Below are 27,918 nucleotides of genomic sequence, written 5' to 3'. Positions count from 1 at the left end.
TAAAAATGACAAAATTGCAATAATTCTTCGAGCAAAAGCATGTCTTTTACTCTTTTTTCCTAAAGAAACATTTTTGAAGCTACCCAAACTTTCATTTTCAAACCGAATTGAGCCATCAGTTTATCAACTATTTTTAGGAATTTCGGAGCAATTAATATTTTTAATTTACCTAAAATTTACATATTCTCAAGTTAAGAGTTTTTTTTTTTTTTTCCTCATGTTTACATGTTAGTACTACCTCCGTTTCTTATTATGTGCAACAAAGGAATATTTTATGTCTCACAAATAATACCCTTTTGTTGCACATAATAAGAAATGGAGGTAGTATATACCTAACAAATTAATTACTATGTGTTTTCAAAGTGACAAAAACATTAAGATTTTGAACTTACAAATCATAACATACTGTATATATATCTTTATAAGATTGGAAAAATTCATAATATCAGTCATGAGTAATGTAAACTAACCTAATCACTCAAATTACCAAAATTAAAATTTCTTTTTTTTCAATACCCTAATAAATAACATTCTAAGGTGCATTTTATTCACTCAAACTAATCTCCATTTCGTAATAATTGCAACAATTTGATTTTTGCACTATTTATATGTTTTCTTGACTATATCTTTCACCGTTATATTTTCATTTAAACATACTCCGTATGAAATATATTTTTATTACATTAACCTTTTATACTTCTTAAAAATATTTAATTACAAATATTAATAATCAAATTTGTGCATTAACATACATGTCAGTCATAGTGTCCCGATTATTATAACATGGAGGAAGTATAACCTTATTACGGAGGATCTTTTTTATTTTTTAGAAAATAATCTTATTAACCTTAGTTTCACCTCATATTTAGTTATTTACACTTTATTGGAACTTAAATAAAACGAGTGTGATTTTAAAAAAAAAAAACACCTTAAATACTCATTAATTTCGTCATCAATCCCCATCACAATAGATAAGATAGGATGATATACATACATTTAATAATTTTAAAAATATGGCCAAAATAAACAAAAATAATCAACAACCCCGTAATTGTCGTGAATAAAATGTCCGGCGCCGATGACGCCCCTCCTCGCTCCGTCTTCCTAGGTGTCGACGTCGGCACCGGCAGCGCTCGCGCAGGTTCTCCTCCTCTCTCTCTCCTCCTTACGACGTCGTTTCCTTCCTTATATATGCGATCATACACTAATTTTATTTTCTACTGTAAAAATAAATTCAATGTAATCACTGTTTCATTGTAAATTGTAAATTGTAAATTGTAAAATGCCTTTGTTTTGAAAATTTTGTAATGTAATTAAACTATAGGATATACATTTGGTATAAGAAGATTGTTTTTAGTGATTCATATGAATGAGAAGGTCAATGAATTGTACAGATTAATATGTTCGGGATATCGATTACTCGGCTCGTGGTTTAGGTGATTGATATTGTGCTGTATAGTGTTATTGTTAGTGATTTGAGTTAGTTTAGGTGGATAAGTCAATGAAGAGACATTTGCTATTTTGAGCTTTAATAGGTTAATTGCAATTTATGCTCTCTTCTTTGATCAAACTATTTAGTTGAGTGAGGCGGAACCATGGAAGTATAAAAAGGCTCAAGTCGCACCAAGGCATTTCAGAGTTATCTATTTGTCATGTAATTTGTTGTTCTAGATGAGAATCATGAGATAGGAGGAAAGATCATCAATGAAATGTAGAAATTTAAATTGCTTCAGAGGGTCCATGATTCCAATCAACAAACTTTAAATACATTGTTAAAAATTATAGCAAAGTTTCCTTATAACTTTGTTGCCACAATGTAGTCTCGCTCTTTATCCTAGCCTGTTTCTAACACATTTGTGCTGATATAGGTTTATTTGATGCGAATGGTAAGCTTTTAGGTTTTGGAAACTGTCCCATACAAATTTGGAAGGAGGGTGACTGTATTGAGGTGAGAAAGTTATCTTAGATATAACAGTAAGCCAACACCATTTTTTCTCTTCGTTACTTGGTGTCTAATTGGTGAAAATCTGTGTTACAATTCTTATAAAGAAGTTGTATCAGATACAGAGTACATTATATTATTTATGTTTACATTCAAGTTTTTTTTTCTTCATTTTATTTATTATTATTTTTCGGAGGTTTAATTCTCCTGCTTTTATCCAGCAATCTTCAACCGATATCTGGCTTGCTGTCTGTTCAGCTGTTAAATTAGCATGCACTCTTGCAAATGTTGATGGAAAAGAAGTAGTGGGGATTGGGTTTGCAGCAACATGTTCCCTTGGTGGGTAAAATGTTTCATAATTGTACTTTGTCAGTTTGTCTTCGAAACTAAGGTTAGGTTTTACTGCTTTATATAGTTACTTTCTGAAATTTGACTAATGTCGCTTATTTTCTCCAGTGGCTGTAGATTCTGATGGTTCCCCAGTTACAGTTTCTTGGAGTGGTGATTCTAGAAGAAATGTTATTGTTTGGATGGACCATAGGGCTGTAAAGCAAGCTGAAAGGATCAATGCTTCCAACTCACCTGTATTGCAATACTGTGGGGGATCTCTTTCTCCTGAGATGGAACCACCAAAGGTACCTGCTTGTTCAATATATTCTTCTTGTGGTGTGCAACACCCTTCATGGGCAGCAAATTTGTGAAATTTTTTTGATTCTTAAACCTCACGCTTAATCTTGTTTTCAGAGAAACTTGTAATTAGCATCCATGTTGCAAACAGGCATGGTTCACTCCCACCATATTGGAGCTTGTGCTGAAAAGTTTATTTTTCCAAAGTTAAATAAGAAGAGAGAATTAAGTATATCTATATAAATAAGTAAGAGAAACATTGTGATAAGAGTCCTCAATATTCTGTTTTGTGTGCCACACTGCCACTGCTGTTTGAGAGTTGTAAAACTAGCAAATGCTGAGCTCAAAAGACTCAAACATGCCAGATTATTATTTGATTTTTAGGTTGTTCCTTATTTGGAGATAATTTCTTTAACCATTGCTTATGGTTCTAGATAATGCTTCTGTTTCATTAGGGCCATTAGGCTGTTAACATACTGCTACTTCTAGATGCATTGCTAACTGTTTTTGCAGCCTTGCAGCAACTTCTTGACTATATAAGGTGTTTGAACAACTTAGGGAACTCTGTTCGAATGCCAATTAGATACTACAAACATTGGGATTAGACTGATAGTCAGTCTACTAGTCCTTTTTCCCAACAACTTTCTGGCTGTCTGCAGAGCTGCAGCATGCTATGTATTGTTTGTGATGATGGCCCCATTATAATATTTATCTGGGTTCTCCTTGTGGATCATTCAGTCAGATGGCATATTATCTTGTGAAGCTAAAAGTGTTTGAAGTGGGCTGTGGACCAAAGTTTTCGAAGCATCAAGCCAACTGAAAAATTGAAAAATGGTGGCTACAAATTGCCTATTGAGGCTGATAGTATTTTGGGCTCATTTAGTATTTCCTTTGACAGCGTGGGACAAATAATTTTATTGGGATACAAAATGGTTGCGAGTGATGCTAATTGCTGAAGGTCTTTGCTCCTTAAGCATCTTCTATTTAGCAAGTGGATTAATGCATACTGGTACAGCTGAAAAATATACTCAATAAACAAGCTTTTATAGCTACTTGAGGATGCTAGCTGAGCAATGACTGTGAGGAGACCAAGCCTTAGCTGTTATGGGTATAGCATCAACCGAACATCACATATGAATAATGACTTTGAGATACTCGAGAGATAGGGGAGATAGAAATATAGAATTGACAGTGTATCTTCAATTCTGTCGAGATCAATATTAGCAATTAGATTTGCAAAGGTGGAACTTGTGGAAGTTATGGGGATTAAGCTATATTGTATTGAAACTGTATAAATAGTAGATATCCTTATTCTTTTAATGTCAGTGCTTTAGAGCATCTTTTGAGGGACAGAGCTGCTAAAAAAATACCAGAATTGTTATTTTCCCTGCTTTTGGATTATCTTCTTGACCCAATGCATTAGCTTCAAAGGCAAATTTTAGCAAAAATAATCAGCTTATGAACCCTTTTTTTTTTTTTTTTTCTTTTCCTGAAATGTATCACATTTAAGCTATGAATTATGTGGGACATGATTTATAAGAGTGCTTTTCTGCAGCTTTTGTGGGTTAAGGAAAACCTCAAGGAATCCTGGTCAATGGCTTTTCGGTGGATGGACTTAAGTGACTGGCTGTCCTATAGGTACTTAGCTGTTTTGTTCTTATATTAGTTTGGTTTAACATTGAATAAATTCTTAGTTAACACATCTTTCTAGAGCAACTGGTGATGATACGAGGAGCCTTTGCACCACTGTTTGCAAATGGACATATCTGGGTCATGCACACCTGGAGCAATTGAATGAGAATGATTCCCGTGATATGGAAGCTTGTGGTTGGGATGATGAATTTTGGGAGGAGATTGGCTTAGGTGATTTGGTCGATGGACATCATGCCAAGATTGGTATACTTCATGCTTCTTTTTATTGTGCCAAACTGCTAAATGCTACTACTTCACTCTGCTTTATGAATTTATAAAACCCTTTCGATTGAACATATCAACTTAGTAATCTTAACACCTAGACTGCTTATGCTGATTTGAATATAATACGCGTATTAATAGTGCACAGGGTGAGCTTCCTGTCTAAAATTTCTCATCTCTGTATTGTCAATAACAAAGTTTAGGTGATACCGTGATAGTCTACACTACCAAGTCAATCTAAGACTTCCCTCTGGATATGTGCCTTATATTCCTGTTCAGTCATTCACGTATTTTAGGCTTGTTTGGTATTTCTAAACATTTATTGATGTATGTGTTGAGATAGGCATTTATGTGATCTAAATATATGTCCTAAAGAATGTTGTTCAATTTTTTTTTTTTTTTAATACTTCCTCTTTTTTTTTAGTTACATCACTTTGGTTTTTACGGACTCCTAGGCAATTATTGGAGTAGAGAGAGGTAGAGAAAAAAGATAGATATGGCCCATGTGATAGGAGAGAGATAGAGAGAATTTATTAGTTAAAAGGAAAGTGATGCAACTAATTTGAAACTTCCGTTTTAGGAAAGTGATGCAATTGGGGAAAAAAAAAAAAAAAAAAAAAAAGAAGAAGAGGAAGTACTACTTTTAAGGTTTATGTTCATTTTCTTTTTCCTGTTTGTATATATGTAGTATCTTATGAACCCTGCATTGCTCTCTTAATTTTCTAACAGGGCGGAGTGTTGCTTTCCCTGGGCATTCTTTGGGCTCTGGTCTGACACCAACTGCTGCAAAGGCAAGAAATTTTGTCCTGAAGAGTTCACAATGATTTCAAGTGGTGCTTCCTTGGGATCCATACAACATAATATATAGCTTCATCCCTTTAGTGGGAGGGAATTCTACGTGCTTATTGTAGATAAGTGTTGTTGCTTCATTTTTTCAGGAATCTTTGTTTTTCAGGAGCTAGGTTTGGAAGCTGGCACTCCAGTAGGAACATCTTTAATTGATGCTCATGCAGGAGGGGTTGGGGTCATGGAAAGCTTGCCAGCATCTGACTTGAAATGTGAAGGTACACTGTACATCTTGCTCTTCTAACAGTCTTGTTAGCTCACAAACTACAGTCTGATGGTGTTTAATTGTTCAGCTGATGAGAAGGATGGAATCTGCCGTCGTATGGTCTTGGTTTGTGGAACATCTACTTGCCATATGGCTGTGTCTCAGAGCAAGTTGTTCATTCCAGGGGTCTGGGGACCATTTTGGTCTGGTATGCTTTTCAGTTTTCACCATGTTGATTCCTTAGTTTTTTTAACCTGCTGTTGAACCCTTCTAGTACTAGGTTTCTTTTCCAGGCTGAAGCTTGTGTGTTCATACTTCATGTTAATTATCGCCTTGCAGAATCAAATTTTTGTTTGTTTTATACTTCATGTTGGGCTTCTAAGAAAGAGCATATTAAAAAGATGGAGGTTACGGAAATGCGCATGTTAAGGTGGATGTGTGGAAACACTTTAAGAGATAGAATCAGAAATGAGGTTATTCGCAAGAAAGTAGGTGTGGCGGGCATTGTAGATAAATTAAGGGAAAATCGTCTGCGTTGGTTTGGACATGTAAGACGGAGACCCGAGGGTGCACCGGTGCGAAGAGTGGAAGAGTGGGACCATGGAGGGATTAAACGAGGAAGAGGGAGACCAAAGATGACTTGGTTGGAAGGAGTGAGGAAGGATATGAAGTGCATGGATTTACGTGAGGATGAAGTTTTGGATCGTAAGGGATGGAGGAGAAAGATTTATGTTGATGACTACACGGAATAATCAAATTTGGTTCATGTTAGCCGACCCCACTTTTGGGATTAAGGCTTTGATTGATTGATTGATTGATTGATTGATATTCTTCCATTGTGTTTCATAAACATCTTGTGTCATAATATAGCAGATCGCAGCATATATCATATACAGAAAGATTTTTTCCTCTGTGTGGAAGACTTATTTTTTCTATTGTCGATTATTGCTGTTTGATTGTCTATCTGAAAATTGGAGAGGTGATTCTGCATTTTCTCTTCCACATGTTCAGCAATGGTACCTCAATTCTGGCTTACAGAGGGCGGTCAAAGTGCCACTGGGGCACTCTTGGATCACACAATTGAGAACCATGTAGCTTCTCCGCATCTGGCAAATCGTGCTGCCTCTCAAGGTAATGTAGATTTTTTTTTAACTAATTAATAGACTATATTTAGCAGATGTAATAAGAAGTTAAAAATAAAGTTGACAAACAGTCTTCTAAACTAAAACCAAAAGTGCATATTAATCCTGTTTCTTTGAACCTCCCTACATGAATAACTCTTAAAAGCCTCAGCCACCTTAGCCCTTAACGAACCTAATAAGTTACTGTTTCTCATAATATTTAAGAAGGCAAAGAGACTTCTGAAGATACCATTGAATTCTGCTCCAGCCATACACACGAAACACACCACATTATTTTTATAAAAGCATTGTGCCACAACTTCTCCTTATTCAAAATATTTGAAATCTAACTTGTAGCCAATGCACAACCTCTAAAAGTAAAACCCAAGATTCCTCATACAAAGATAACATCCTCCTCTAGATTTATCTTTCCACATCACAAAGTAGATAAATAGTTGAAAACAAGACTGACCAGAAGCTCGACAAGCATACAAATATCAGGTGAAATAACCAAAACCGGTCTTCCGTTCTTGTCATTAGTATTACTCTTACCTTCTTAGCCAATGCCAAAGTCCACACAAAAAACCTCACTTAAAGAGGAACCTTTGGCTTCCACAAGTTTTCTGATGAACAAACTGGATTTTGAGGGGGTTGAATCAAATAGAAAAGAAACAATTTACTAGTATAAGAACCTGACAAGTCCCCTATCCGCACCCTAGAATCCACCACTGCTGCTTAAAGAATCTCCCAAATCTATATTAAGGAAGAAAGCTCTTCTAAATCCCTATCATGTTGTGGCCTTCATAAATGTATTTCTTTGTTGTTATCGCAATAAAAATTGACACTGGTGCATTATGGAGGGAAGAGTCAAAAGAAACATGAAATAACCTAGGGAAACCATAACAAAAAGTCAAATCTCCTCTCTAAATATCTTCCCAAAAATGAATGCGCCACCATTCCCTATCTCACACCTCACTAACCTAGGGTCATGCTGATTATTTAATCTTGGTTTAATCACATTGAGCCTTTTCAATTTCATATTCGGTGATTGACTGGTTTCTTTAATCTTTCAGGGACCACAGTGTTTGCACTTCTAAACAAGATGTTAGAATCAATGATGCAGGAGCTTGATGCTTCATTTCTTTCTGCTCTAACAAAGGATTTGCATGTCCTTCCTGATTTTCATGGGAATAGGTAAATCACAATGCAAACAAGTCGTTGATTTCTAATTGTTATGGTGTACTTAAGAATATAAGTCTTTAAATTGCAATATGGTTCAGGTCTCCTATTGCAGATCCTAATGCAAAAGGGATGGTCAGTGGTCTTACACTTGACACAAGTGAAAAGCAACTTGCTCTTTTATATCTTGCCACTGTACAAGGTATTGCGTATGGCACCCGTCACATCATTGAGCAATGCAATGCCAATGGCCATAAAGTAAGTATGTATATTTTGTTGTTGTTTAACATCCCAAATTGCAATATAAGGGCGGCTTTATATTACTTTGTGAGACTGCTTTCATGAAGCGAAATACTCATAAGATACACTCACTTTGTGGGACTTTATATGAATGTATTACTTTATAACCCTGGGTATATGTAAAGGTGATGTGTATATACCCAACCATGGGTCTAGAACAAATGTATACTCAATTTGGAAAACTAAACTCAACTATCAACAATGTGAACAAAAGTGAATTTAATGACCTTAATATGTGAATATGCTTAATTAGTTGTTTTTTTTTTAAACTGCTTAATTAGTTGCTAATTTACCCTAATTAATGAAAATATAATCGGTGTTTGTGTTTTGGTGGGGGTATGACGGAGGTAAAGTTATTAGATTTGTTAGGCTGGAGTAGAGGTGGTGGATGGTTTGGGTGGGCTAATGATTGTGTTTTCTCAGAAACTGGTGGTTTCTAGGTACATTTAGAGAGGGATAGTGAAATTGAAGGGGTTGGTGTAATTGCAGATGGAAACTGAGTGAGGTGTGTATAGGAAACTTTTAGCAAGGATAAATGGCTTGAAAAAGAGGAAATTCTGCTTAAGATATGCCAACTGACATTATGTACTTTATTGTTGCTCAAGGAGATGAGGGCCTGTTTTCTTGTTGCTTAAGTTATCAGACTCAGCTAGCTGAATGTGTTCCACAGGGACCTGCTGGAAACACCTTCTAGCGTGCTGACTGCCATGGCTGTGATTCCTGTTTGATAATCTTTTGGTTTGTTATGATCCTCCCCAGGATGTGCTATGCTCCTAACTCAGAATTTTTTTTTTTTTTTTTTTTTTTTTTAAACATTGTTACAGATAGACACCCTTCTTGCTTGCGGTGGACTAGCAAAGAATCCTTTGTACATACAAGAGCATGCCGATATTACTGGTTTGTACCTGATTATCTTTCTCTACCTCCTCCCCCTTACCAAATCACTAAATAAATTTTTTCAGAAAATATATGCTACAAGCCTTCTGAAATTGCAGATAAATTTATTTAGTTGTTTAATGGTAATCGGATCAAACTAGTATTGTCTGGATTTGTTGATCCTACCATCAGTACATAAGCTATGATCCCGTGTAATTCCCTTTATTTCTTTCTAAAGAGGAAATTAGAGATGGAAAGTAGAACCGCTAACTCCATTATGTTTGTTTATTGTCAAGTAGTGTTTTTTTTTCTTGTGTTTATATTCTTCCTACAGTAATGAACACATGAAGTGATATAAGATATTGATATTCTCTAGTTATCAACTCATTCAAGCACGAAGTTATTGCCCTCCATTAAAATAATCTGTAAAAAACATCAATTTTTTGCACAGGATACCCAGTAATTCTTCCTCGGGAAAACGAGTCTGTATTATTGGGTGCTGCTATTCTGGGTGCAGTTGCAGCAAAGAAATATCCCAGCCTACATGACGCAATGAAGGCACTGAATGCAGCGGGCCAGGTAGGAACTTATGTATATGCCCATCACTCATTCACTCGTGCATGTTATCCATGTATGACAACTGATTCATTCTGCTAGACTAACCCTTGAGTGTTGTAGGTCATTAATCCATCCAAAGATCCCAATGTGAAAAAGTACCATGATGCGAAGTATAGGATTTTCTGTGACCTTTACGAAAAACAAGTCTCGTATCGGTCCATCATTGCTGAAGCTTTGGCTTAGGTGGTATGGTAGTATCTTCAGCTCTGAGACGAGAGTCCTTATGAGCTTTTAAGTTCGTCACTTCCTTGCTCATAAGTCTCATACACACTTCGTGTTCAAAAGGAATTGGTTACCATTTGGAGTTTACATTTCACTTTATCCTTTTCCTCTTAATTTTTCTCACTCGTTTATTAGTTTGCTTCATTTCTAGAGTTTTATTTACTGTATAGCCAGTTTGTTTTGTTCTTCGTTGCTGGTCTTATGCCTTCTTAACTTATTGATTATAGTTATAATTTAACAAGGAAACGGGTTATGTAAAGCTTAGTACCTAATTCCGCGGTGATAGATTTATGAACTCTTGCTTCACGATTCTAATTTAAGGGAACTGCTGCTATTTTGCTATTCTTTTGTTTACTATTCACCGCGATGAAATTCAACTGCATCATTGTATACAAATTCTTAGTTGTACGGCTTGGAACTGGTACACCTAAAGCTTGTTATTTTTTTACTTTATTTTTTGAGTCAGTTTATTTTAAAATCTCTTAATAAACCAAGAATTACAATTTGTAATTCCGAAGTTTTAATTCTCGTGTATTTAGATGTCAATCAAACGACCACTTACTTTTCACTAGAAATTTTGACATTGAACATGATACTCTCGCAAGCCAAGTGGGGTGCAATTGGTGGGTCCAATGGCAGTGGTGGGGGTTGTCGGAGATTGTCTAGGGGCGGTGTGGTGAGAATGTGAAATTCCTTGGGCAGTTTGGAGGAGACGGAGAAAAGTGTGTGAATTGGGCTTTGTTTTGATAATTTCACTTGTTATCGGAAATTATGCACTTATTAATGTCAATTTTATTTGAGTGTTCGGGTGGATACTTTTAGTTCGATTCACACAATACTTTTTCTATGTAAAATGGTCACACTATTAACTACTGATGTAACTGGCCAAAATTTGTAATTAAGTAATAGTATATTAGCATCTGCTAAATAAATTTGAAAATAACATTAAACTACAATAATAAAACGGCAAAATTATGTCAATTTCACCTATGTTAGTAAAACCAAAGAGTGGCCAAGGTTTTGAAGAATAAAAAAAATTACACCAACACCTGTTTTTCTCATTTTCCGGCTTTCCACTATCCTTTCTCAAAGAGTGACCAATGTTTTTGTCTTCTTGAAAAAAAAAATAATAACTTAATCTATTTTTGGTACGTTTTATTTCTCTAAAACGAACAATTTATTCAGGTTCTTTGTTATTAACCTTTTTACCTTTATCTTCATTGTTCTCTCAAAAAAAAAAAAAAAAAAAAAAAATCTAATTTATGCTTGATGATAACTTCAATTACATATAATTAATATCACAAACTAAATAACTTTATGTTCTAAATCATATTATGTTTTCAATAATTTACATTGCTAAATTTTTAAAATTTATTCTAGTCAAATAAGTTAAAAGGCTATTTATGCAAATTTATGTCCTTTTGTCCATTAGATTTTAATTTAAAAAATATGTCGTTCTATTTAATTTCAGGACGTTATCCTATTAAGCGTCGAAAATTACAGTTATAGGCTTCATAAAACATTTAAAATGGTCACATACTCGTATCTAAATTGTAACAATCAGTTCTTCTCACCCTCATTTTTATCTATGGTCTATACATACAAATTTGTTGCATTAATTACATGTTATTGTGACTATTTATGTTGCTTATTTTCCTTTGTCTAGTGCTAATTTTAGGGTTGTTATTTGTAGTGTTTACTTATTTACACCGTTACAGTTTCTTTTTTTTTTTAATGCATCGTGCGATTATTGTTTTGATTGCTAACTGTTCATGTCTAGATTAGTTATTTATCCTCCATATTAGTTGTAATTCTCTAGATTGTCAATATTTATGACTTTAGTGCTTAAATTTAAGTGCATTATATTAATCTACCCTACTCCCTATACTAAGTTATGATGATAAAAAATTAAAAAAAAAAAAAAATAAACAAAAAACAAAAAAAAAAAAAAAAAAAGCCTAAACTAAATATACCATTCACCAAATTATAGATAAACCTTATTTTAGTTAAATATAAAATCGCATAAATATAGTTTATGCATTAACGAATAAATTGCTTCACCTCATTTCTTACTCCACAACGCCGTAATTAGCCTACAATCTTCCTTTATAAATTGAAAATCTTTTTCGTCCAACTAATAATAAATAAAACATTCTCAAAAACACAAGCATTTAGATTCCATCTGATAATTTGCCAAAAAAAAAAAATTAAAAAAAAAAAAAGTAGCAAAATCTAGAAAATGGGTATCTCAAGAAAGAATATAGTTGCATTAAGCATAGGAATGGTGTTATTTAGTTCAATAATATGTGAAGCAAATAATTTTGTATCATATGGTGCAATTAGAAAAGGAAATAAAATTTACGGAAAAGGAAATCAACAACTTGGTGGTCCTGCTAACAAATATACTCGAGGATGTAAAAAGGATACCCGTTGTGGTAAAAACCCGGGAGATGATCAAAATGGTGCTCCGGTTAAAGGTGATAAACAAGGAACTATGAATTAAGGATTTTTATCATTATTAAATAAATTTTATACATACATACATACATACATATATATATATATATATATATATATATATATATATATATATATATATATATATATATATATATATATAATAAAAAAAAATTGAGACATCTCTCTTATTTGAATTGTTTCTACGTGTATGGAAATAGATTAACGTTAACATCATTTTTACTTGTATGTAAGATGTGAATGTTAGCAGTCATAACACAAATTAAACTGTGAAAACTGAAAAGCAACATGGATAACAAAAGGTAGTGGAAGCAAAAGGTAAGCGCAAGAGAGTTTTAAATTCTATTATCATTATAAACTATTACGTATAAAGATTCCAAATAAGAGCAACATAAAGGAATGAAGGTAGTAATTTCCGATAAAAAAACGATTCAAAAGGGTTTCTTCAAAACTAAACGAGCTATTAGAAATTAAAGCCACAGTATACAACTAACTATTGGCTTGATGGTCGAATTCATAGGAGTTAACTTGCTTACGTGCTGGAGAATCCTTTGGTCCCTTGACATACAATCGAAGTGGAAACTATTCTTATGGAAATTGTTAAATTAATTAAGGGTAGCAGTTAAAAGTGAGCTTTCTCATCGAGTGGTTCAGATTCCAAGTTTATTTTGCGATCTTTGTTCCACACAAGTTGAGGATTTTAATCATCTATTTCGACATTGTGATATTGCTAGGGAAGCCTGGTGGAGTGGAAGCTTTGGCATCCATTCAGAATTGCATGGACACCTCTCTCTCATAGATTGGATTCAAGATTATATCCGACTTTTTATTAGTCAGGATGGGATTAAAAATCCCCATATAAGTATCTTCATTGGCACACTTTGGAGCCTTTGGTTATGTAGAAATAATAGGGTGTTTAGGCCAGACTCGCCTTTTACTAAGCCCACTACTTTACAGGTTTTGGATATATTCCAGACACATACTATCTTCACTGACGAAGAAACTGTCATTGGCAACCTCTACTCTCCTCCAAATAATAGAGGTTTTCCCCCGCCTGGTTTTCATGCAGCTCAATTGGGGATATAGCAATCTGGGTCTGATCTGGTTCAAATGCAAATTGATGGGTCATGGTTCAAAGAGTCTCTCAATGCAGGAATGGGTTGGTGTCTTGATAATGAAGATCCTTCAGATGATCGGATTATTGGTGGTGGCAATTTTGGGGTTTGTACTTCGGCTTTGCACACTGAAGCTCTAACTTGCTTCTATTGATTACAATGGGCTTTACACTCCAACATTAGGTCCGCTATGGTGTTTACAGACTCTCATAATTTGGTTTCTCTTCTTCGTGGTGATGGTCATGGAAACATCAGTTACATGTGGCTAATCCAACAAATTTAGTTGCTTGGATCGAAGTTTTTGCACTGCAATGTGTACAAGGCTGATAGACAGCGTGTTCACATGGCTCACAATATTACAGGAGAAGCGGCAATTCATTTTATTTGCTTTTCTAGTACTATGTAATTTGTTTTAATCCTTTGTCAAAATAAATAAATAAATAAATTGCTTACCTTAAAATAATAATTGTTCAGACAAGCGAAAGCATGTTTAATCACTTATTAGTTTTTGGGATCTTGGAATCGTTTTATTCTCACCTAAATGGGATTAACTTATAAATGTGCGGATTAAACATCAATAAGATTGAATGTTGCAAGTATGATTTAAATTTCAAACTTATTGGTTTATGAATGATTATTCATTGCAAATTTTTCATTTGTAGTATAATGTCTGCAATTAACAGCAACAACATGTGCCCGGAACTCCCTGACAAGTTGGCTTTCAACTTGAACTTGACGAACTTCAAGGAATGGGCAAAAGAGCTCCGAAAGACTCTAAGGAATTGTTCCTTGGAGTATATCTTGGACACTCCTATTCCGAGCTTCTACTCCAAAGGACTAATGAGCGATGAAGCTCATGAGACTTGGTCTTCCAACTGTAACAGGGTTACAAGGTTGATGGCTAATTCCATCCCGGAAGATTGGAAGGAGAAATTCTCTTCATATCTTCCGGATATGCTCCTCAAAGCCCTTATGGACATTGTCCGCGTGAGAGTCACTAAGAGTCTCCGTGGAAACTATGATGGACTTGTGTTTGACGTGACTAGGTCACTCTCAAACATGAGAATTAAGCCACCTAAGGATGATTGCCTTGCCAAGGTAAGGTACCGACTTTGATATAGAATCTACAATATAAAACTTAGACTAGGTATGCCTCTCTAAACTCGTGTGCTTAAAATGACTAGGCTTTTCAAACACATGGAGCTTCTTGGAATCCCAATAGAGTATGAGATGGCGGGTCATAATTTGCTTAGCTCTCTCCACTTGGGCTACGATGCACTGAGGATGCATATGGTAGCCGAGAAGAAGTCACACTCATTTAATGAGGTGGTGCAAGTGCTACGCAAGGCTGACTCCTATGGAGCCACCAAGATGCCTTTGAGAGTGGAAAAGAAGAATCTCAATAAGGAGAAGATGCGATGCTTCTATTGTGGTTGTCAAGGCCATTACAAAAGAGAATGCAAGGTTTTACAAGAGGATGAGGAAAGGGGAAATGCTCCAACCACCTTAATTATAACCTAACACTTGAGTATAAGCAATTCATAGGTATTAGATACCATACACGACTCACCTTATGTTTCTATTTCAGGGATCATGTGAGAGCTTTACAAGTGAATGTGCGACTACAACCGGACAATGAAGATGGTCTTTCCGCCGTATTTGTAGGCCCAAAGTTTGTCTTTTTGGACTTGTAATAGAACTATGTCTGTTTTATTATGTCTGGTTATCGTTGAACATATTTTGATCTTTGGCGTTGGACGCGCGAGTAGTTTTGTTATCAAAACATGGAACAATAGTAGTTTTGAATGTCTTGCTTATATGTTTTATAGTATTACACATTTATAAATGTGCTTTCTTTGGACAAACAAAGTTTGTAATGTTGACAGTACCGCCAAAAGGGTTAAGACCGATAGGTCGAATCCTACCTACTCGTAGCATTGTCGTCTAGGCCATATAACCATCAAACGCATCAAGAAACTTCTTAATGAAGTCATTCTTGATTCATTCGACTTAGAGTCATTTGAAAACTGTGAAGGATGTTTGCTTGGTAAGATGATAAAGCAACTAACCCTTCTCCAAGCTAGGAGAAAGGGCAGGTGACTTATTGAGATTCATACACTCGGATGTATGTGGACTAATGAGCACAACTGCAAGAAATGGTTATCGCTATTTTATCACATTTACGTACGACTATAGTGGATATGGTTATGTCTACCTTATGTCACACAAGTCTTAATCCTTTGAAAAGGTCAAAAAAGTGAAGTGGAAAATCAACTTGTCAAGAAAATCAAAGCCCTTCGATCGGATCGAGGTGGCGAGTATTTGAGCTATAAATTGCAACCTTAAAGTACATATAAATTGTAAATTGCCACCCAATTCAATTTTTTAATCGATTTGCGTGTTAAAAATGTTCCGTCAAGGTTTTAAGGGTCATTTTAGTCTTTAAGAACCCAAATTGAGCTTGGAATTGACAAAAAAATTAACGTAAGCGCCTCGTTTCATAGCATAAAAGTTGCACACGAATCAATATATTTTTTGATACGCAAAGCAAGACACTTACATTATTTTTTTACCAATTCTGAGCTCAATTCGGTGCCATAAGGACTAAAAAACCCTAAAACCTTAACGAAACATTTTTTGGGACGTAAATCGATTAAAAAATTAAATTGGATGATAATTTACAATTAGTAGTACTTTTGGGCTGCAATTTTTTTTTTTTTTTTTTTTTTTTTGAAATGGTTGCAATTAGCAAAATTTCCCCAAAACAAATTTGACAATACCTCAACATTGCAATAATAAGATAATGTCAGTATGTCATAGCTTCATTGCTAAACCACACGCTCCCCTTTTACCAGATAATGCTATTTCTTCCCAAAGAGTGACCAATGTTTTCTTTTCTTATTAAAAAAAAATAAAATAAAACTTATTTTTGGTACGTGTTATTTCTAAAAATTTGCTAGTTCATGCTTGGAAATTAAATAATTTCAATTTCATAATATTCCGTATTAATATCACAAACTAAATAACTTTGTGTTCTTTTTTTAGACGGGAAATGTATGTTCTTAATCATTCAATATTATGTTTTCAATAATTTACATCAATAAGATATTTGATTTTTAAATTTTTTTCTAGCCGAATAAGTTAAAGGCTAGTAGTCTAGTAATGCAATCTTATGTCCTTTTCCCCATTAGATTCTATTAAATTTAATAACGTATCCTGTGATCGTCAAAAATTATAGTTATGAACTTCATAAAAAATTCACATACTCCTATTTAAATTGTATCAATGAGTTATTCTTACCCTCTTTTTTTTACCTATGGTCTATAATCTAAACATATATATTTGTTGCATAAATTACACGTTAGTATGTCTACTTTTTGCTTTCTTTGTTTAGTGCTAATTTTAGGGTTGTAATTAGTAGTGTTTACTTATTTACGCATCATTACAGTTTCTGTTTATTTAATTTCTTTAATGCATCTTACTATTATTGCTTTAATTGCTAATTGTTCATGTCTAGATTAGTTATTTATCCTTCATATTAGTTGTAATTCTCTAGATTGTCAATATTTAAGACTTTTGTGCTTAAATTTAAATGCATTATATTGTTCTACCCCTACTCCCTATACTAAGTTACTGATGATTATAAAAAATCTTAAACTAAATATACCATTCACCAAATTATAGATAAAACTTATTTTAGCTACCAAAGTTTCCATGACTAAGTTAAAGATAAATCGCATAAATTTAGTTTATGCATTAACGAATAAATTGCTTCACCTCATTTCTTACTCCACAACGCCGTAATTAGCCTACAATCTTCCTTTATAAATTGAAAATCTTTTTCGTCCTAGTAATAATAAATAAAACATTCTCAAAAACACAAGCATTTAGATTCCATCTCATAATTTACCAAAAAAAAAAAAAGTAGCAAAATCTAGAAAATGGGTATCTCAAGAACGAATATAGTCGCAATAATCATAGGAATGGTGTTATTTAGTTCAATAATATGTGAAGCAAATAATTTTGTATCATATGGTGCAATTAGAAAAGGAAATAAAATTTACGGAAAAGGAAATCAACAACTTGGTGGTCCTGCTAACAAATATACTCGAGGATGTGAAAAGGATACCCATTGTGGTAAAAATCCAGGAGATGATCAAAATGGTGCTCCGGTTAAAGGTGATAAACAAGGAACTATGAATTAAGGATATATATATATATATATATATATATATATATAGTAGAATAGTAAAGTATATAGCATATTTATTGTTCTACTATGTGATAATAATCTAATATTAATAATATCAAATGTAACACTTTTTTTTGTTTATTCTACTATCGTAAATTTTGAGGTTGTATTTTAGTTAGTTAGGGATACGTATGTAAATATGTAAACCTACATATCTCTTTTGAATAAAGTGTACTCCCTCTATAAAATTTTGAAGATGAATTATCATCAAGATTATTTGGTAATAAATTAAATTTTTATGACATCTCTCTTATTTGAATTGTTTCAATGTGTATGTAAATAGATTCACATTAACATCACTTTTACTTCTTTTACTTGTATGTAAGATGTGAATGTTAACTGTCAAATCAAAAATCAAAGTTAAACTGTGAAAACTGAAAAGCAACATGGATAATAAAAGATAATGGAAGCAAAAGGTAAGCAATAGAGTTTAAAATGCTATTAGCTTTATAAACTATTTCGTATAAAGATTCCAAATAAGAACATAAAAGAATGGAGGTAGTAATTACCGATAAAAAAAAAAAAAAAAATCAGAAGAGTTTCTTCGAAACTAAACGAGCCTAATCTGTCCACCAGAAGATAGCAGGGGTATGCAATAAAATGAGACAGGGTAAAGATAACCCTAAATATGCGGCAGCAAAGGTAGCGCAATCCTATTTGCAGTAGCAAAGGTAGCACCCCAGTTCCACAGAAGAGTTTCTTAAAACTGATGTGTAACCAACATAAAAGCACAATTAAAAAAAAAAAAAAAAAAAAAAAAGGAGAAAAAATATGTTGTGTATCTCATCTAGTCAAATTCATCATTCTGTCTTCAATGTTGGAATTTTGTATTTTAAAAAAAAAAAAAAATTTAAACTTAAAAAAAACACTGAAATTTCAAGGAAAAACAAATCCAAGGCTTCAATGGAAAATGAAGAACGTCAATGTAGAAAAAAAGGAAACTTTAATGGAAAAAATGAACATGACAATGTTCGCCAGTGGAGTAGGATGATATCATTACCCTTTTGAGGTTAACTAAGCCATTTATTCACCATTTTTTCTCATGGTTTTAGTTTAATTCGGCTGTGCCGAAATTATGGTGGTAGAATTGGTAATTCACGAGAGGAAAGCCTGAGCAGCTTCAATGGAGGTTGTCATGGGTTGGGATTGGAGGAAGAAGATGGAGGTTGGTTGGTTGGTTATGGCTGGAGATCTAAGGTAGAAGACGAAAGAGGAGGAATAAGGAAATGGGAAAGAGTCAAAATACAATACACTGATGTAGCACGTGTCTCGCACGCCTCATACAGACGTACACTTTTCATGTTGAGAAACATCTAAAAATAATCGTAGTAAAAGAACCACCGAGATATCTGCCGTAGAAAATGAGCATTAAGATGCTCAAAATTCATCTTAAGAAAATTTGTACATTTCAAATGGTATAACAATCAGCTGATTTTACGAATGTAAATTTCATCTAAATGAGAGTTAATAATCTATTTAAAAACAATGCAATGTATCGAGAAGGAAAAAAATAATGAAGGTGTAACAATGATGAAACTCGATAACAGCTGGACGTTACCATAAATTGTGAAATAATATTTCCAGAAACAACTCTACATGTAAAGCCCTTCTGGAACACCTTCTTTCTTCTTGTACATCACCTTTTCCTTGGCTTTCTTAAAGTCGCCATGGGTTACCTGAACCATAATATATGTACTAATCAGCAACCTTATTGAGCGTTACGTGAATCGCAGCACAGAATTAAGTACAAGAATATGACCCGTTAAAAAGAAGACTTTCAAAAATTTTTCTATAACCACACCTGTATAGTTCACTGTGATAATAATACTAAACCAAATTAAGATATTAGAAACTATTCAACAAATGCTGCATGAACCAGGCCAGTGACAATTAGATATGTAAAATAGAAGCACTTATATGTCCCGTTTGATAGGCGGTAAAAAATGGTTAGGAGTACAACAACAGAAGTAATTTTCTGAGTCTAATGCCAATGTTCAGGTTATGCTTCTACATCTAATACTTGTGTTCTTCATAAATTTTCATTAGCACCTAGCACCTCTAATCCTCTAAATATGGTAATGACTAATGAGTGGTCATGGGGGCATAGTTGCATTGCCATAAACATTGGCATGGGATTTGCAAAAAACATATCAATTCATTACAAATAGCATAATTTAATCGTTTATCACCGCCTACCCAAATGGTCAACCAATGGCCAATTATAGAGCACTACAGCTACATTGCAAAAGTTAATGAAATTCATCCATATGAGATAACTGACAGGTTCAATAATTTCCCAGAGTCCCAGACAACACAAACCAAAAGCAGAAGTATTCTTTTGCCAAACTGAGTATAAAAGCATTACCTTCATTCGCCGTTCTCTTAAAGCAAGCAATCCAGCCTCTGTGCAGATTGCTTTAATGTCTGCTCCAGAAAACTCATCCTTTGTCATCACAAATTCTTCTAAATTGACATCTTCAGCCAATGTCATCTTTGACGTATGGATCTATATTAAAAGCAAACACAAGTGTGATTACACATGTTACAGGCTTCCAATACATAAAGATATAATGTTAATTACAGATGAACATTTTCTTGGTTTAGACAGGTACCGTGAAAATGCGTCTCCTGGTTTTAATATCTGGCAGAGGAAATTCAATCTTTCTATCTATTCGCCCAGGACGAAGCAATGCTGGGTCAAGACTTTCAATTTTATTAGTTGCAAGTATGACTTTCACATCTCCTCTAGAATCAAATCCATCTAATTGGTTCAGCAACTCCAACATAGTCCTCTGAATCTCACGCTCACCGCCTGAGTGAGCATCATACCTGCAGAATTGATCAAATGAAAAACCAACACAATTTAGGGAAAAAAAAAAACAGTATATATGATTAATTGATTACCAACTGATTTTACAGCACTAGATAAACCAGGAATGACATGTACCTCTTTGTGCCCACTGCGTCAATCTCATCAATGAAAACAATTGATGGTGAAAGTTCATCCGCAACCCTAAATAGTTCCCTCACTAATTTGGGACCATCACCCAAGTATTTCTGAATCAATTCACTTCCAACGACACGCAAAAATGTGGCTGAGGTTGAATTTGCTACAGCCTAAACAAGAAAACATTCATCATAATTATCACAGCAAAGGACGAAAACATAAATAATAGAGATGATGCCATCTGCTAATATTAAGATGCAAGATAATAAAGAGTTATAAAGTATGTCGCTTCATCTAAAGGATTTTGAGAATGGTTCCTTTCTAAACATCTGACTCAATTACATTTATTACATAAAGTCATACAGACAGTTGCTAGGTAGTAAAAAGAGTGTATAAACACAAACTCCAATCATCACAAAGAACCATGGCAACTTAAAACCAAACAGTGCCATATATTTAGGCCATTTAGCCAAATTTGCACTATACGTCTTATCAATTATTCAACAACTTGGCCATATATTAAATAACAGCATAGATCTTGGGAAAATATGATATTACAGAAGCCCAAAGATTTTTGAAGTGTTTTTTAAGCCCAAAGATCAGTAGACATGATTCACCGGACAAATTCAAGGAAATGCCTCGTACTACCTCCCACCTATAGGTTATAGCCCTTCCCCTAAATCTAAATCAGCCCATAGCCATGAGAACAAATATTGCCTCCAATCATTTAAGAGCCAGCAGAAGCCTATGCCCAATGAGCTTATCCATGGCCACCAACACATAGTCTGTAATTTCCACAAGGTATCTCCAAATTTAACGATTAAGAAGAGTGTGTGCACTACTGGTCTACTGCCACTAAATGACCAGGATTTTCATCACCTACGAAGGCTATAAGTATCAATTTCCAAAGAATTCTCCTACATTTGTCATTCATACAGATAACACCAAAATCTCCAAAGAGATTGCGTACAGTAACTACAACAACCAACTCCCAAACACACCAAACAATTTTAAAAAACCTCAAGCTACCTATTCGGAAGGAAAGCAACAACATCAAATTGCAATAAAGGACATCCTTAAAACAATATTAAATGCACGAGGCATGACAAGAGGTGCAGACAATTAGTCGCTTAAGAAGCAAGTAGTCAGCAAATCAAGAGCATAAGATTTCAAGCAAAGTTGAAAAGAGGAAAGGACAAAGAACTCAACGTTGTTTGGCCAACATAGAGGAGCTAAGGGAAAAGACAAAAAGTAATGAGAAAAACCACCCACGCTGATTCAAGATCCAGATAGCCCATAGTTCTAAAAGGCATGCCTCCCAAAACATGTGCCTAGGAGCTAGGAAAGACAAAGCTGGGAAAAAAGAAGGGGGAAAAAAAACAAAACAAAACAAAGTGCCAGACACTGCACTAGTTAAAAAGACTAGCCAAGGCGCATGCCACATGATGCCTTTGATCAAGGACAAGGCACAAGGTACTTTCTGTACACATAGAATGAGAGAGGAGAAATATACTTGCTGTGGATGGGTAAGAACTTGTACAAAACTTCTACTAAACTTTCAATTTACTAGAAGTTTTGGTAATATATAGATGAATAGATGATCTACCTACAAAAATATTTTAAGTCTCCATTTTATCATAAACAAACTCAGCTCCCTTTATCATAAACCTTCTTCATGCTGCCTTTTTTCTAGAAATGTGGGGGTAAACTGATTAGGTGAGGTTTCCCAAAGGTTTGTTTCAATAATTATATTCATGGTAAATTATAAATGTCATTTCATCACCTTCCTTGCTTAGAAAGATCATTTTATTAGGATTGAAACTTATATCTAATAGTCTCCTCATTAGTGTATAATGATTCCAAAAAAAAAATAGGTTCCTTAGTTGAATAGGCTTGGTTGTCCAATATGCTCTGGTCCAGGTCTCTAAATTCTATAAGTATTATGGTTAATGTGTTGGTTGATGATTGCTAACCAATGTGATTGAAAGGAATGATATATTAGACAAGGTCCTAGGAATTCCAGAGATAGAGCTCTAAATGACTAGAAATTATGTGGGTGTGAGGCTGTAGGTGCATCCCCCACATGTTACAATATTTAATAAGGGAGGAAGAAACTTCTTCAGCTACTTCACATAGATCTCCTACAGCATATTCCTCCCATCCTACATGATCTCTATAGTAACCTTAAAGAAACTATCTTCCTGTCTTTTTAAGTCATTGTATCTTCACTCATCATTAAATCTTGCATCTACTTCAAACACTAACATCTACTTCAAACACTAACATCTACTTCCTCCATCTCCCTGAATAAATTATGAATTATCCAAATGCCACCTGACATTATAGCCACAACTTTCAAACTTAAATTAAAACCCATAAAAGAGTCACCAATTTCCAAAGCAAACAGATGATGGACATACCAAGATGACTCTTAGATAATAGATAGTGATTCAAAACTTCCTCTTCATCTTGAGATCGATGCCTTTAAAGAATAAGCTTAGATTACATGTAGAGCATATCAAGGAGATATCAATCCTTATGAAACTAATTTAGACACCTCATTTAAAAGATAATCCAAGAGACCTACCTCACTACATTCTTTAAAAAAATACACTTATACACATAACATCTCTACTACGCCCCAAACGGCCAAACCCTAACACAAATAAAATCTAGATATTAAAGTTTCTATTAGAAAAAGTGTGATATTGGGGACAATAGGGGTTAAAATAATTGTTTCCTCTACTTCCATATAAATGCAACACTTGCCTATATATGATGTTTCCAAAAGCTGCAACACATCCTTACATAATAGCTTTTACGCACTTATATGATAGCTTCATTCTAACTTTACCACATAATTAACCCACCTAAATTTTTAAGTAACTCAATCTGTATAAGATCATCCTTACCACCAACTTCCCCACTAATCACCACAAACCCCAACCAAAAAAAAAATGTTGCACCTCACTAGCTTAGTCCTTGCCAGATAAACCACCTTCGTGTGGTACAATTAGTACAAACCTTTTTGAAATAAATCAGAAGAAGTACAATTGATCAAGAGCCATCATACAAAATCAAGATGAAAATGTTTTGTGTAGCAAAGTCTATTTGACAGTTTCATAGATGCTACGGCTTATGAAGAACACCAAAGGTCAGGTGTGAGATACCAAGTGTCCCTTAGATTTGGTTCCTCATATTTTAAAGTCTTCTTAAATTTGCAAGCACTGGGAAAAATATGATTGCAGAAGCCTAAAGATTTTTGAAGTGATTTTTAAGCCTTAAAGATCAGTAGACATGATTTACCGATAATATTTAGTGTCAGAAAAATTACTATGGCTGGGACAAAGTCAAGCTTTTTTGGAAACAGTAGCTTTTTGTTAAACCCACACCTACCCTTATAAAAAAAAACATATTTTTCTTATGCTAGGTCAATTTCAGTAAGAAAGAAACCTTAAGCCCATACATTACAAAACAAAAAACTCAATTCAAAACATCTAAAATTTTACTTTGTACGTGGAGACTTTATAAAGGCAGGACTCCAAGGAAAGGAGAGAGTCAGAGGACACGATAATATATGACAAATATCATGAGTAGCGTTGTTCACCTTACATAATTTTGTGACTAGAAATAATCACAGAAAGAATAAAAAATAAAATTTCGTCATAGCTTTTATACTAGAATCTCTACTCTGAAGAAAACATACATAATAATACAACAGTCAGGCATAAAAGTTACCTTGGCCAGCAAAGTCTTCCCTGTACCAGGCTCTCCATACAGTATAACCCCTTTAGGAGGCCTAATTCCAATGTCCTCATACAGCTCGGGATGAGTAAGAGGAAGTTCTACTGCTTCTTTGATTTCCTGAATCTGGGGGTCCAACCCACCAATGTCAGCATATGACTCCAATGGAGCTTTCTCAACTTTCATGACAGACACCATAGGATCCACCTCATCTTGGAGAATTCCAACAACTGAAAGGACCTAGAATAGAAAATTCATCATGATCAACGCACACAAATTCAGAAACAAGGTCACAACATTAAGAGTACATCAGACAGATGGAGTAGTGAGAAGTAGCTACTATTGCCAAAGCAGCCAAGTTAAAAACAGAATTCCATCAAAATTTCATCTACCTATACTTTTTTTTTTTTGTGAAACCTCATCTACCTATACTTTGATTCTCCAAACCATCTCTTTTTTTGAAAAATGTAAGAGCTGTGCTACTCAAACCAATAATATGAAGTTACATCTCATTGTCATCACCACATGCATTACATGCTAAGATGATGCATCAAAATCATCGCTTAGTATATCAATGAAAAACTATTAACACAAATTTTCATTAACTGGAATATTAACTGAACTACATAATCCAATTGCTCCACCATATGTTAAGACTGTTTGTTTCGAACAGAAGTTCCCAAATCCTAACTCCAAGCCTCAAATATGATTTGAAACAATGACAATTCAAATTTGACAAAGAAATAACAACGCCCAGTCTGATCCTAGATCAATGCCCATACTCCCTATCTTATAATTCATACGACATAAATATATATCTATACTGATAAATACGAATGGAGCTAAATACCAGTTCCTTTACTTAGAAATCAAATCATCAACATAAAATTCAAAAAGCTTCTTAACAAATAGTTCCTTAAACTCAAATCACCAACCAAAGTCATTAAGACTATTTCATGTTTCTCCACCGATATAATTCAAACAACCCTCAAATTCATATCCATTTCGCCATATTCAATCTCAATTTGAATCCCAATCCCTAAGACCCGAGCATATACCCTTTAACCTCCTGAGAAGGCCCTAAAGCTAACATATGCACACATAGCCTCATTCACATACAACTCCAACCGCCTTGCCTCCTGAGCAAACTAATACAACATAAGAGCACTAAACTGAATGTTTCCACTTTACCTAAGAGAAACATACAAATGCACCTCAAATCACTAGACACTAATGCTTTTCACCTCAAATTTTCCCCACCAATGTAGTTCATCCACCCCCTCAAACTCATACCCATTTGGCCATATCAAATCCCAACACCTCATATCAAATCCCAACACCTTAATCGCATTCACATACTTCATCGCCTCCCAAACAAAGTAATACAACATAAAACCTAATTGTAAAATCAAATTGAAAGCTTCTACTTTTTCCATAATATACTAGATCCAAAATTACACCAATAAAAAACAAAATCAACACAATCAATCAATAATTCGATAGATAAAGTAAAAAAAAACTACCTTATTGTGCATCAAAATTGAACATCCAGGCTCCAATTGATCCTTATCAACAAAAGACATAATACCCACATAATACTCAGGCCCAACAGAAGAACTAACAATAGCATGATTCTCATCAATCAACTCCTCCAAATTCCCAACACTCATAGGAGAGCCACGAATATCATCAACCTTAGATCGATCTTCCTCAGTCTTTTCTTCCTGGGGTTTCAATCTTTCTTGATTAGCGACAAATTCTTCCTCCATTAACAAGTAATCCTTGACTCTTTCAAGCTTAAGAAGCCTTAACTTGCATTTGGTATGTGGGGTTACGACGGGAAGCCGTGCGGCGGCATCTGGGCCTCGTTGCTTGCGCTGCTTTCGACCCACACGAGATGGGGGTGCGGCGGGTTCGAATTTCTTGTCTTTCTTGTCGGAGTTTTGGTTTTTATCGCCGGAATTTGGTGGGCGATTTAGACCCGATGGTCCTTGACCCATTGTTGTGGGGTTTCTGAGTGTTGTTGCAGTGAGAGAGGAGAGAGAAAGTGGAGAGAAGAGAGAGATTGAATTAAATCCTCTCGAAGAAGAAAAGAATAGTGAAGAGAAAGAGGGGTTTTCAATGGCAACTTTGGGAATTAGGGGAAGAGTGTATTCCCTTGGTCTTTGGACTTTGGTTTCTTGAGGAGGAATCCAACGCTCCAAACCTCCAATATAAGGCCCTGTTTGGTGGTAGTGTTTGAGGTAGCGGGTAGTGTTTTGACTAGTCAAAACACTACTAGAAAAAATTTGAGAGTGTTTGTAAGGTAGCGATTTTAGTAGCGGTTAGCGATAGAGGTAGCGTTTAGGTAGCTTTTCTCAAACGTTAAAAATAGTAGCGTTTAGAAGTAGCGGGTAACGTTTGGTAAATTTATATTAATTTTATATAATATTTATATGAATTTTAATATATTTTGGTATTGCAACAGCTACTTTTGCCAAACACTCATACTATCAACCGTTACTTTGACAGTTAAACTCTACCCACTACTAATTGACCGCTACTCGCTACCTTAACAGCTACCCGCTATTCGACCGCTAAAAGCTACCCGCTACCGCTACTTTTGCCAAACAGGACCTAAGAAGTAATAATTAATCTTGTGTGCGGCCGGTCATACTGTGTGACTATTTAAAGTAATCCCTCTAATTTTGACTGATTAACCCCTATAACACAGACCAAGTAATTCCTATAACATTGACGAAGTAACCCATTTAACACTGACCAAGTAACCCCCATTTTGCATAAAAAAAACCAAGTAACCCTCATTACACTAGCAAAGTAACCCCTATAGTGACTGGTCACACGGTGTGCCCAGTTACATATAAGGCTTTGTGAAAAATTAAAGTAAATGTGTCAATTCGAGTACTCGGGTCTGGATTGGTGAGGTTGCTTCAACTTGAGTCTAATTTGAAGTTGTGTCAAGTAAATTATATTATGAATTAGGTTAGATTAGGTCTCGTGCCATATACGATAATTTTTAATAACTATTCTTTAATTAATATTATACTTAATTATAAAAAATTAAATATGGCTAAGTTATTAATTTGTAAAATGAATTTATTATGAAAGTCTATTATAAACAAAATAGATATTTTAAAATGCGTATGTATATATATTTATATATATTTCACCAACAAATTTATACCGTTTTCTTTTCGTTAACCAAATAAAAATCTTAACAATATGTATTTAACCTCTAAATAGATTTCTTTTTTGCACGCTATAATTCATTCTCTCTTATGTATGTTACGTTTTTTTTTTCTCAACAATCAACTAACTTAAAATATTTTTTTCATATCTTACTTGGCAAGCTTTTCTTTTTTTTTTTTTTTTTTTTTGAAAGACTTGGCAAGCTTTAATACATGATTAAATACATAATTTATTTTTTATAAAAGAAAATCCTTATTTAATTAATGAGAAAGTAGTATGTAACTCTACATATGTCATAAATTATGCAAAGAAGTTTATGGTATCAATATATATTTGGAAAGAT

General features: G+C 34.3%; 2 protein-coding genes across 2 annotated transcripts; one reads left to right on the top strand and one right to left on the bottom strand.

Moving 5' to 3' along the window:
- Positions 1-986: 986 nt before the first annotated feature.
- Positions 987-10,192, top strand: LOC145579950 (uncharacterized). The gene is made up of 15 exons (XM_081637261.1): positions 987-1,141; positions 1,869-1,948; positions 2,164-2,281; positions 2,399-2,577; positions 4,125-4,207; positions 4,281-4,465; positions 5,213-5,274; positions 5,439-5,547; positions 5,623-5,742; positions 6,546-6,665; positions 7,729-7,849; positions 7,936-8,092; positions 8,959-9,031; positions 9,462-9,589; positions 9,689-10,192. The coding sequence occupies exons 1-15, from the start codon at positions 1,066-1,068 to the stop codon at positions 9,809-9,811; spliced, it is 1,734 nt and encodes a 577-aa protein (XP_081493387.1). The 5' UTR covers positions 987-1,065; the 3' UTR covers positions 9,812-10,192.
- An 8,890-nt stretch (positions 10,193-19,082) lies between these two features.
- Positions 19,083-26,525, bottom strand: LOC145579949 (26S proteasome regulatory subunit 4 homolog A-like). The gene is made up of 6 exons (XM_081637260.1): positions 25,910-26,525; positions 24,381-24,626; positions 20,643-20,812; positions 20,308-20,524; positions 20,061-20,201; positions 19,083-19,371 (listed from the first exon to the last, which is right to left on the bottom strand). The coding sequence occupies exons 1-6, from the start codon at positions 26,384-26,386 to the stop codon at positions 19,288-19,290; spliced, it is 1,335 nt and encodes a 444-aa protein (XP_081493386.1). The 5' UTR covers positions 26,387-26,525; the 3' UTR covers positions 19,083-19,287.
- Between the last annotated feature and the right edge of the window lie 1,393 nt (positions 26,526-27,918).

This window comes from Chenopodium album, chromosome 14, assembly GCF_948465745.1.
Source record: "Chenopodium album chromosome 14, dcCheAlbu1.1, whole genome shotgun sequence".
Taxonomy (NCBI): Eukaryota; Viridiplantae; Streptophyta; class Magnoliopsida; order Caryophyllales; family Amaranthaceae; genus Chenopodium; species Chenopodium album.
This window is presented reverse-complemented; position numbering and strand designations above follow the sequence as displayed.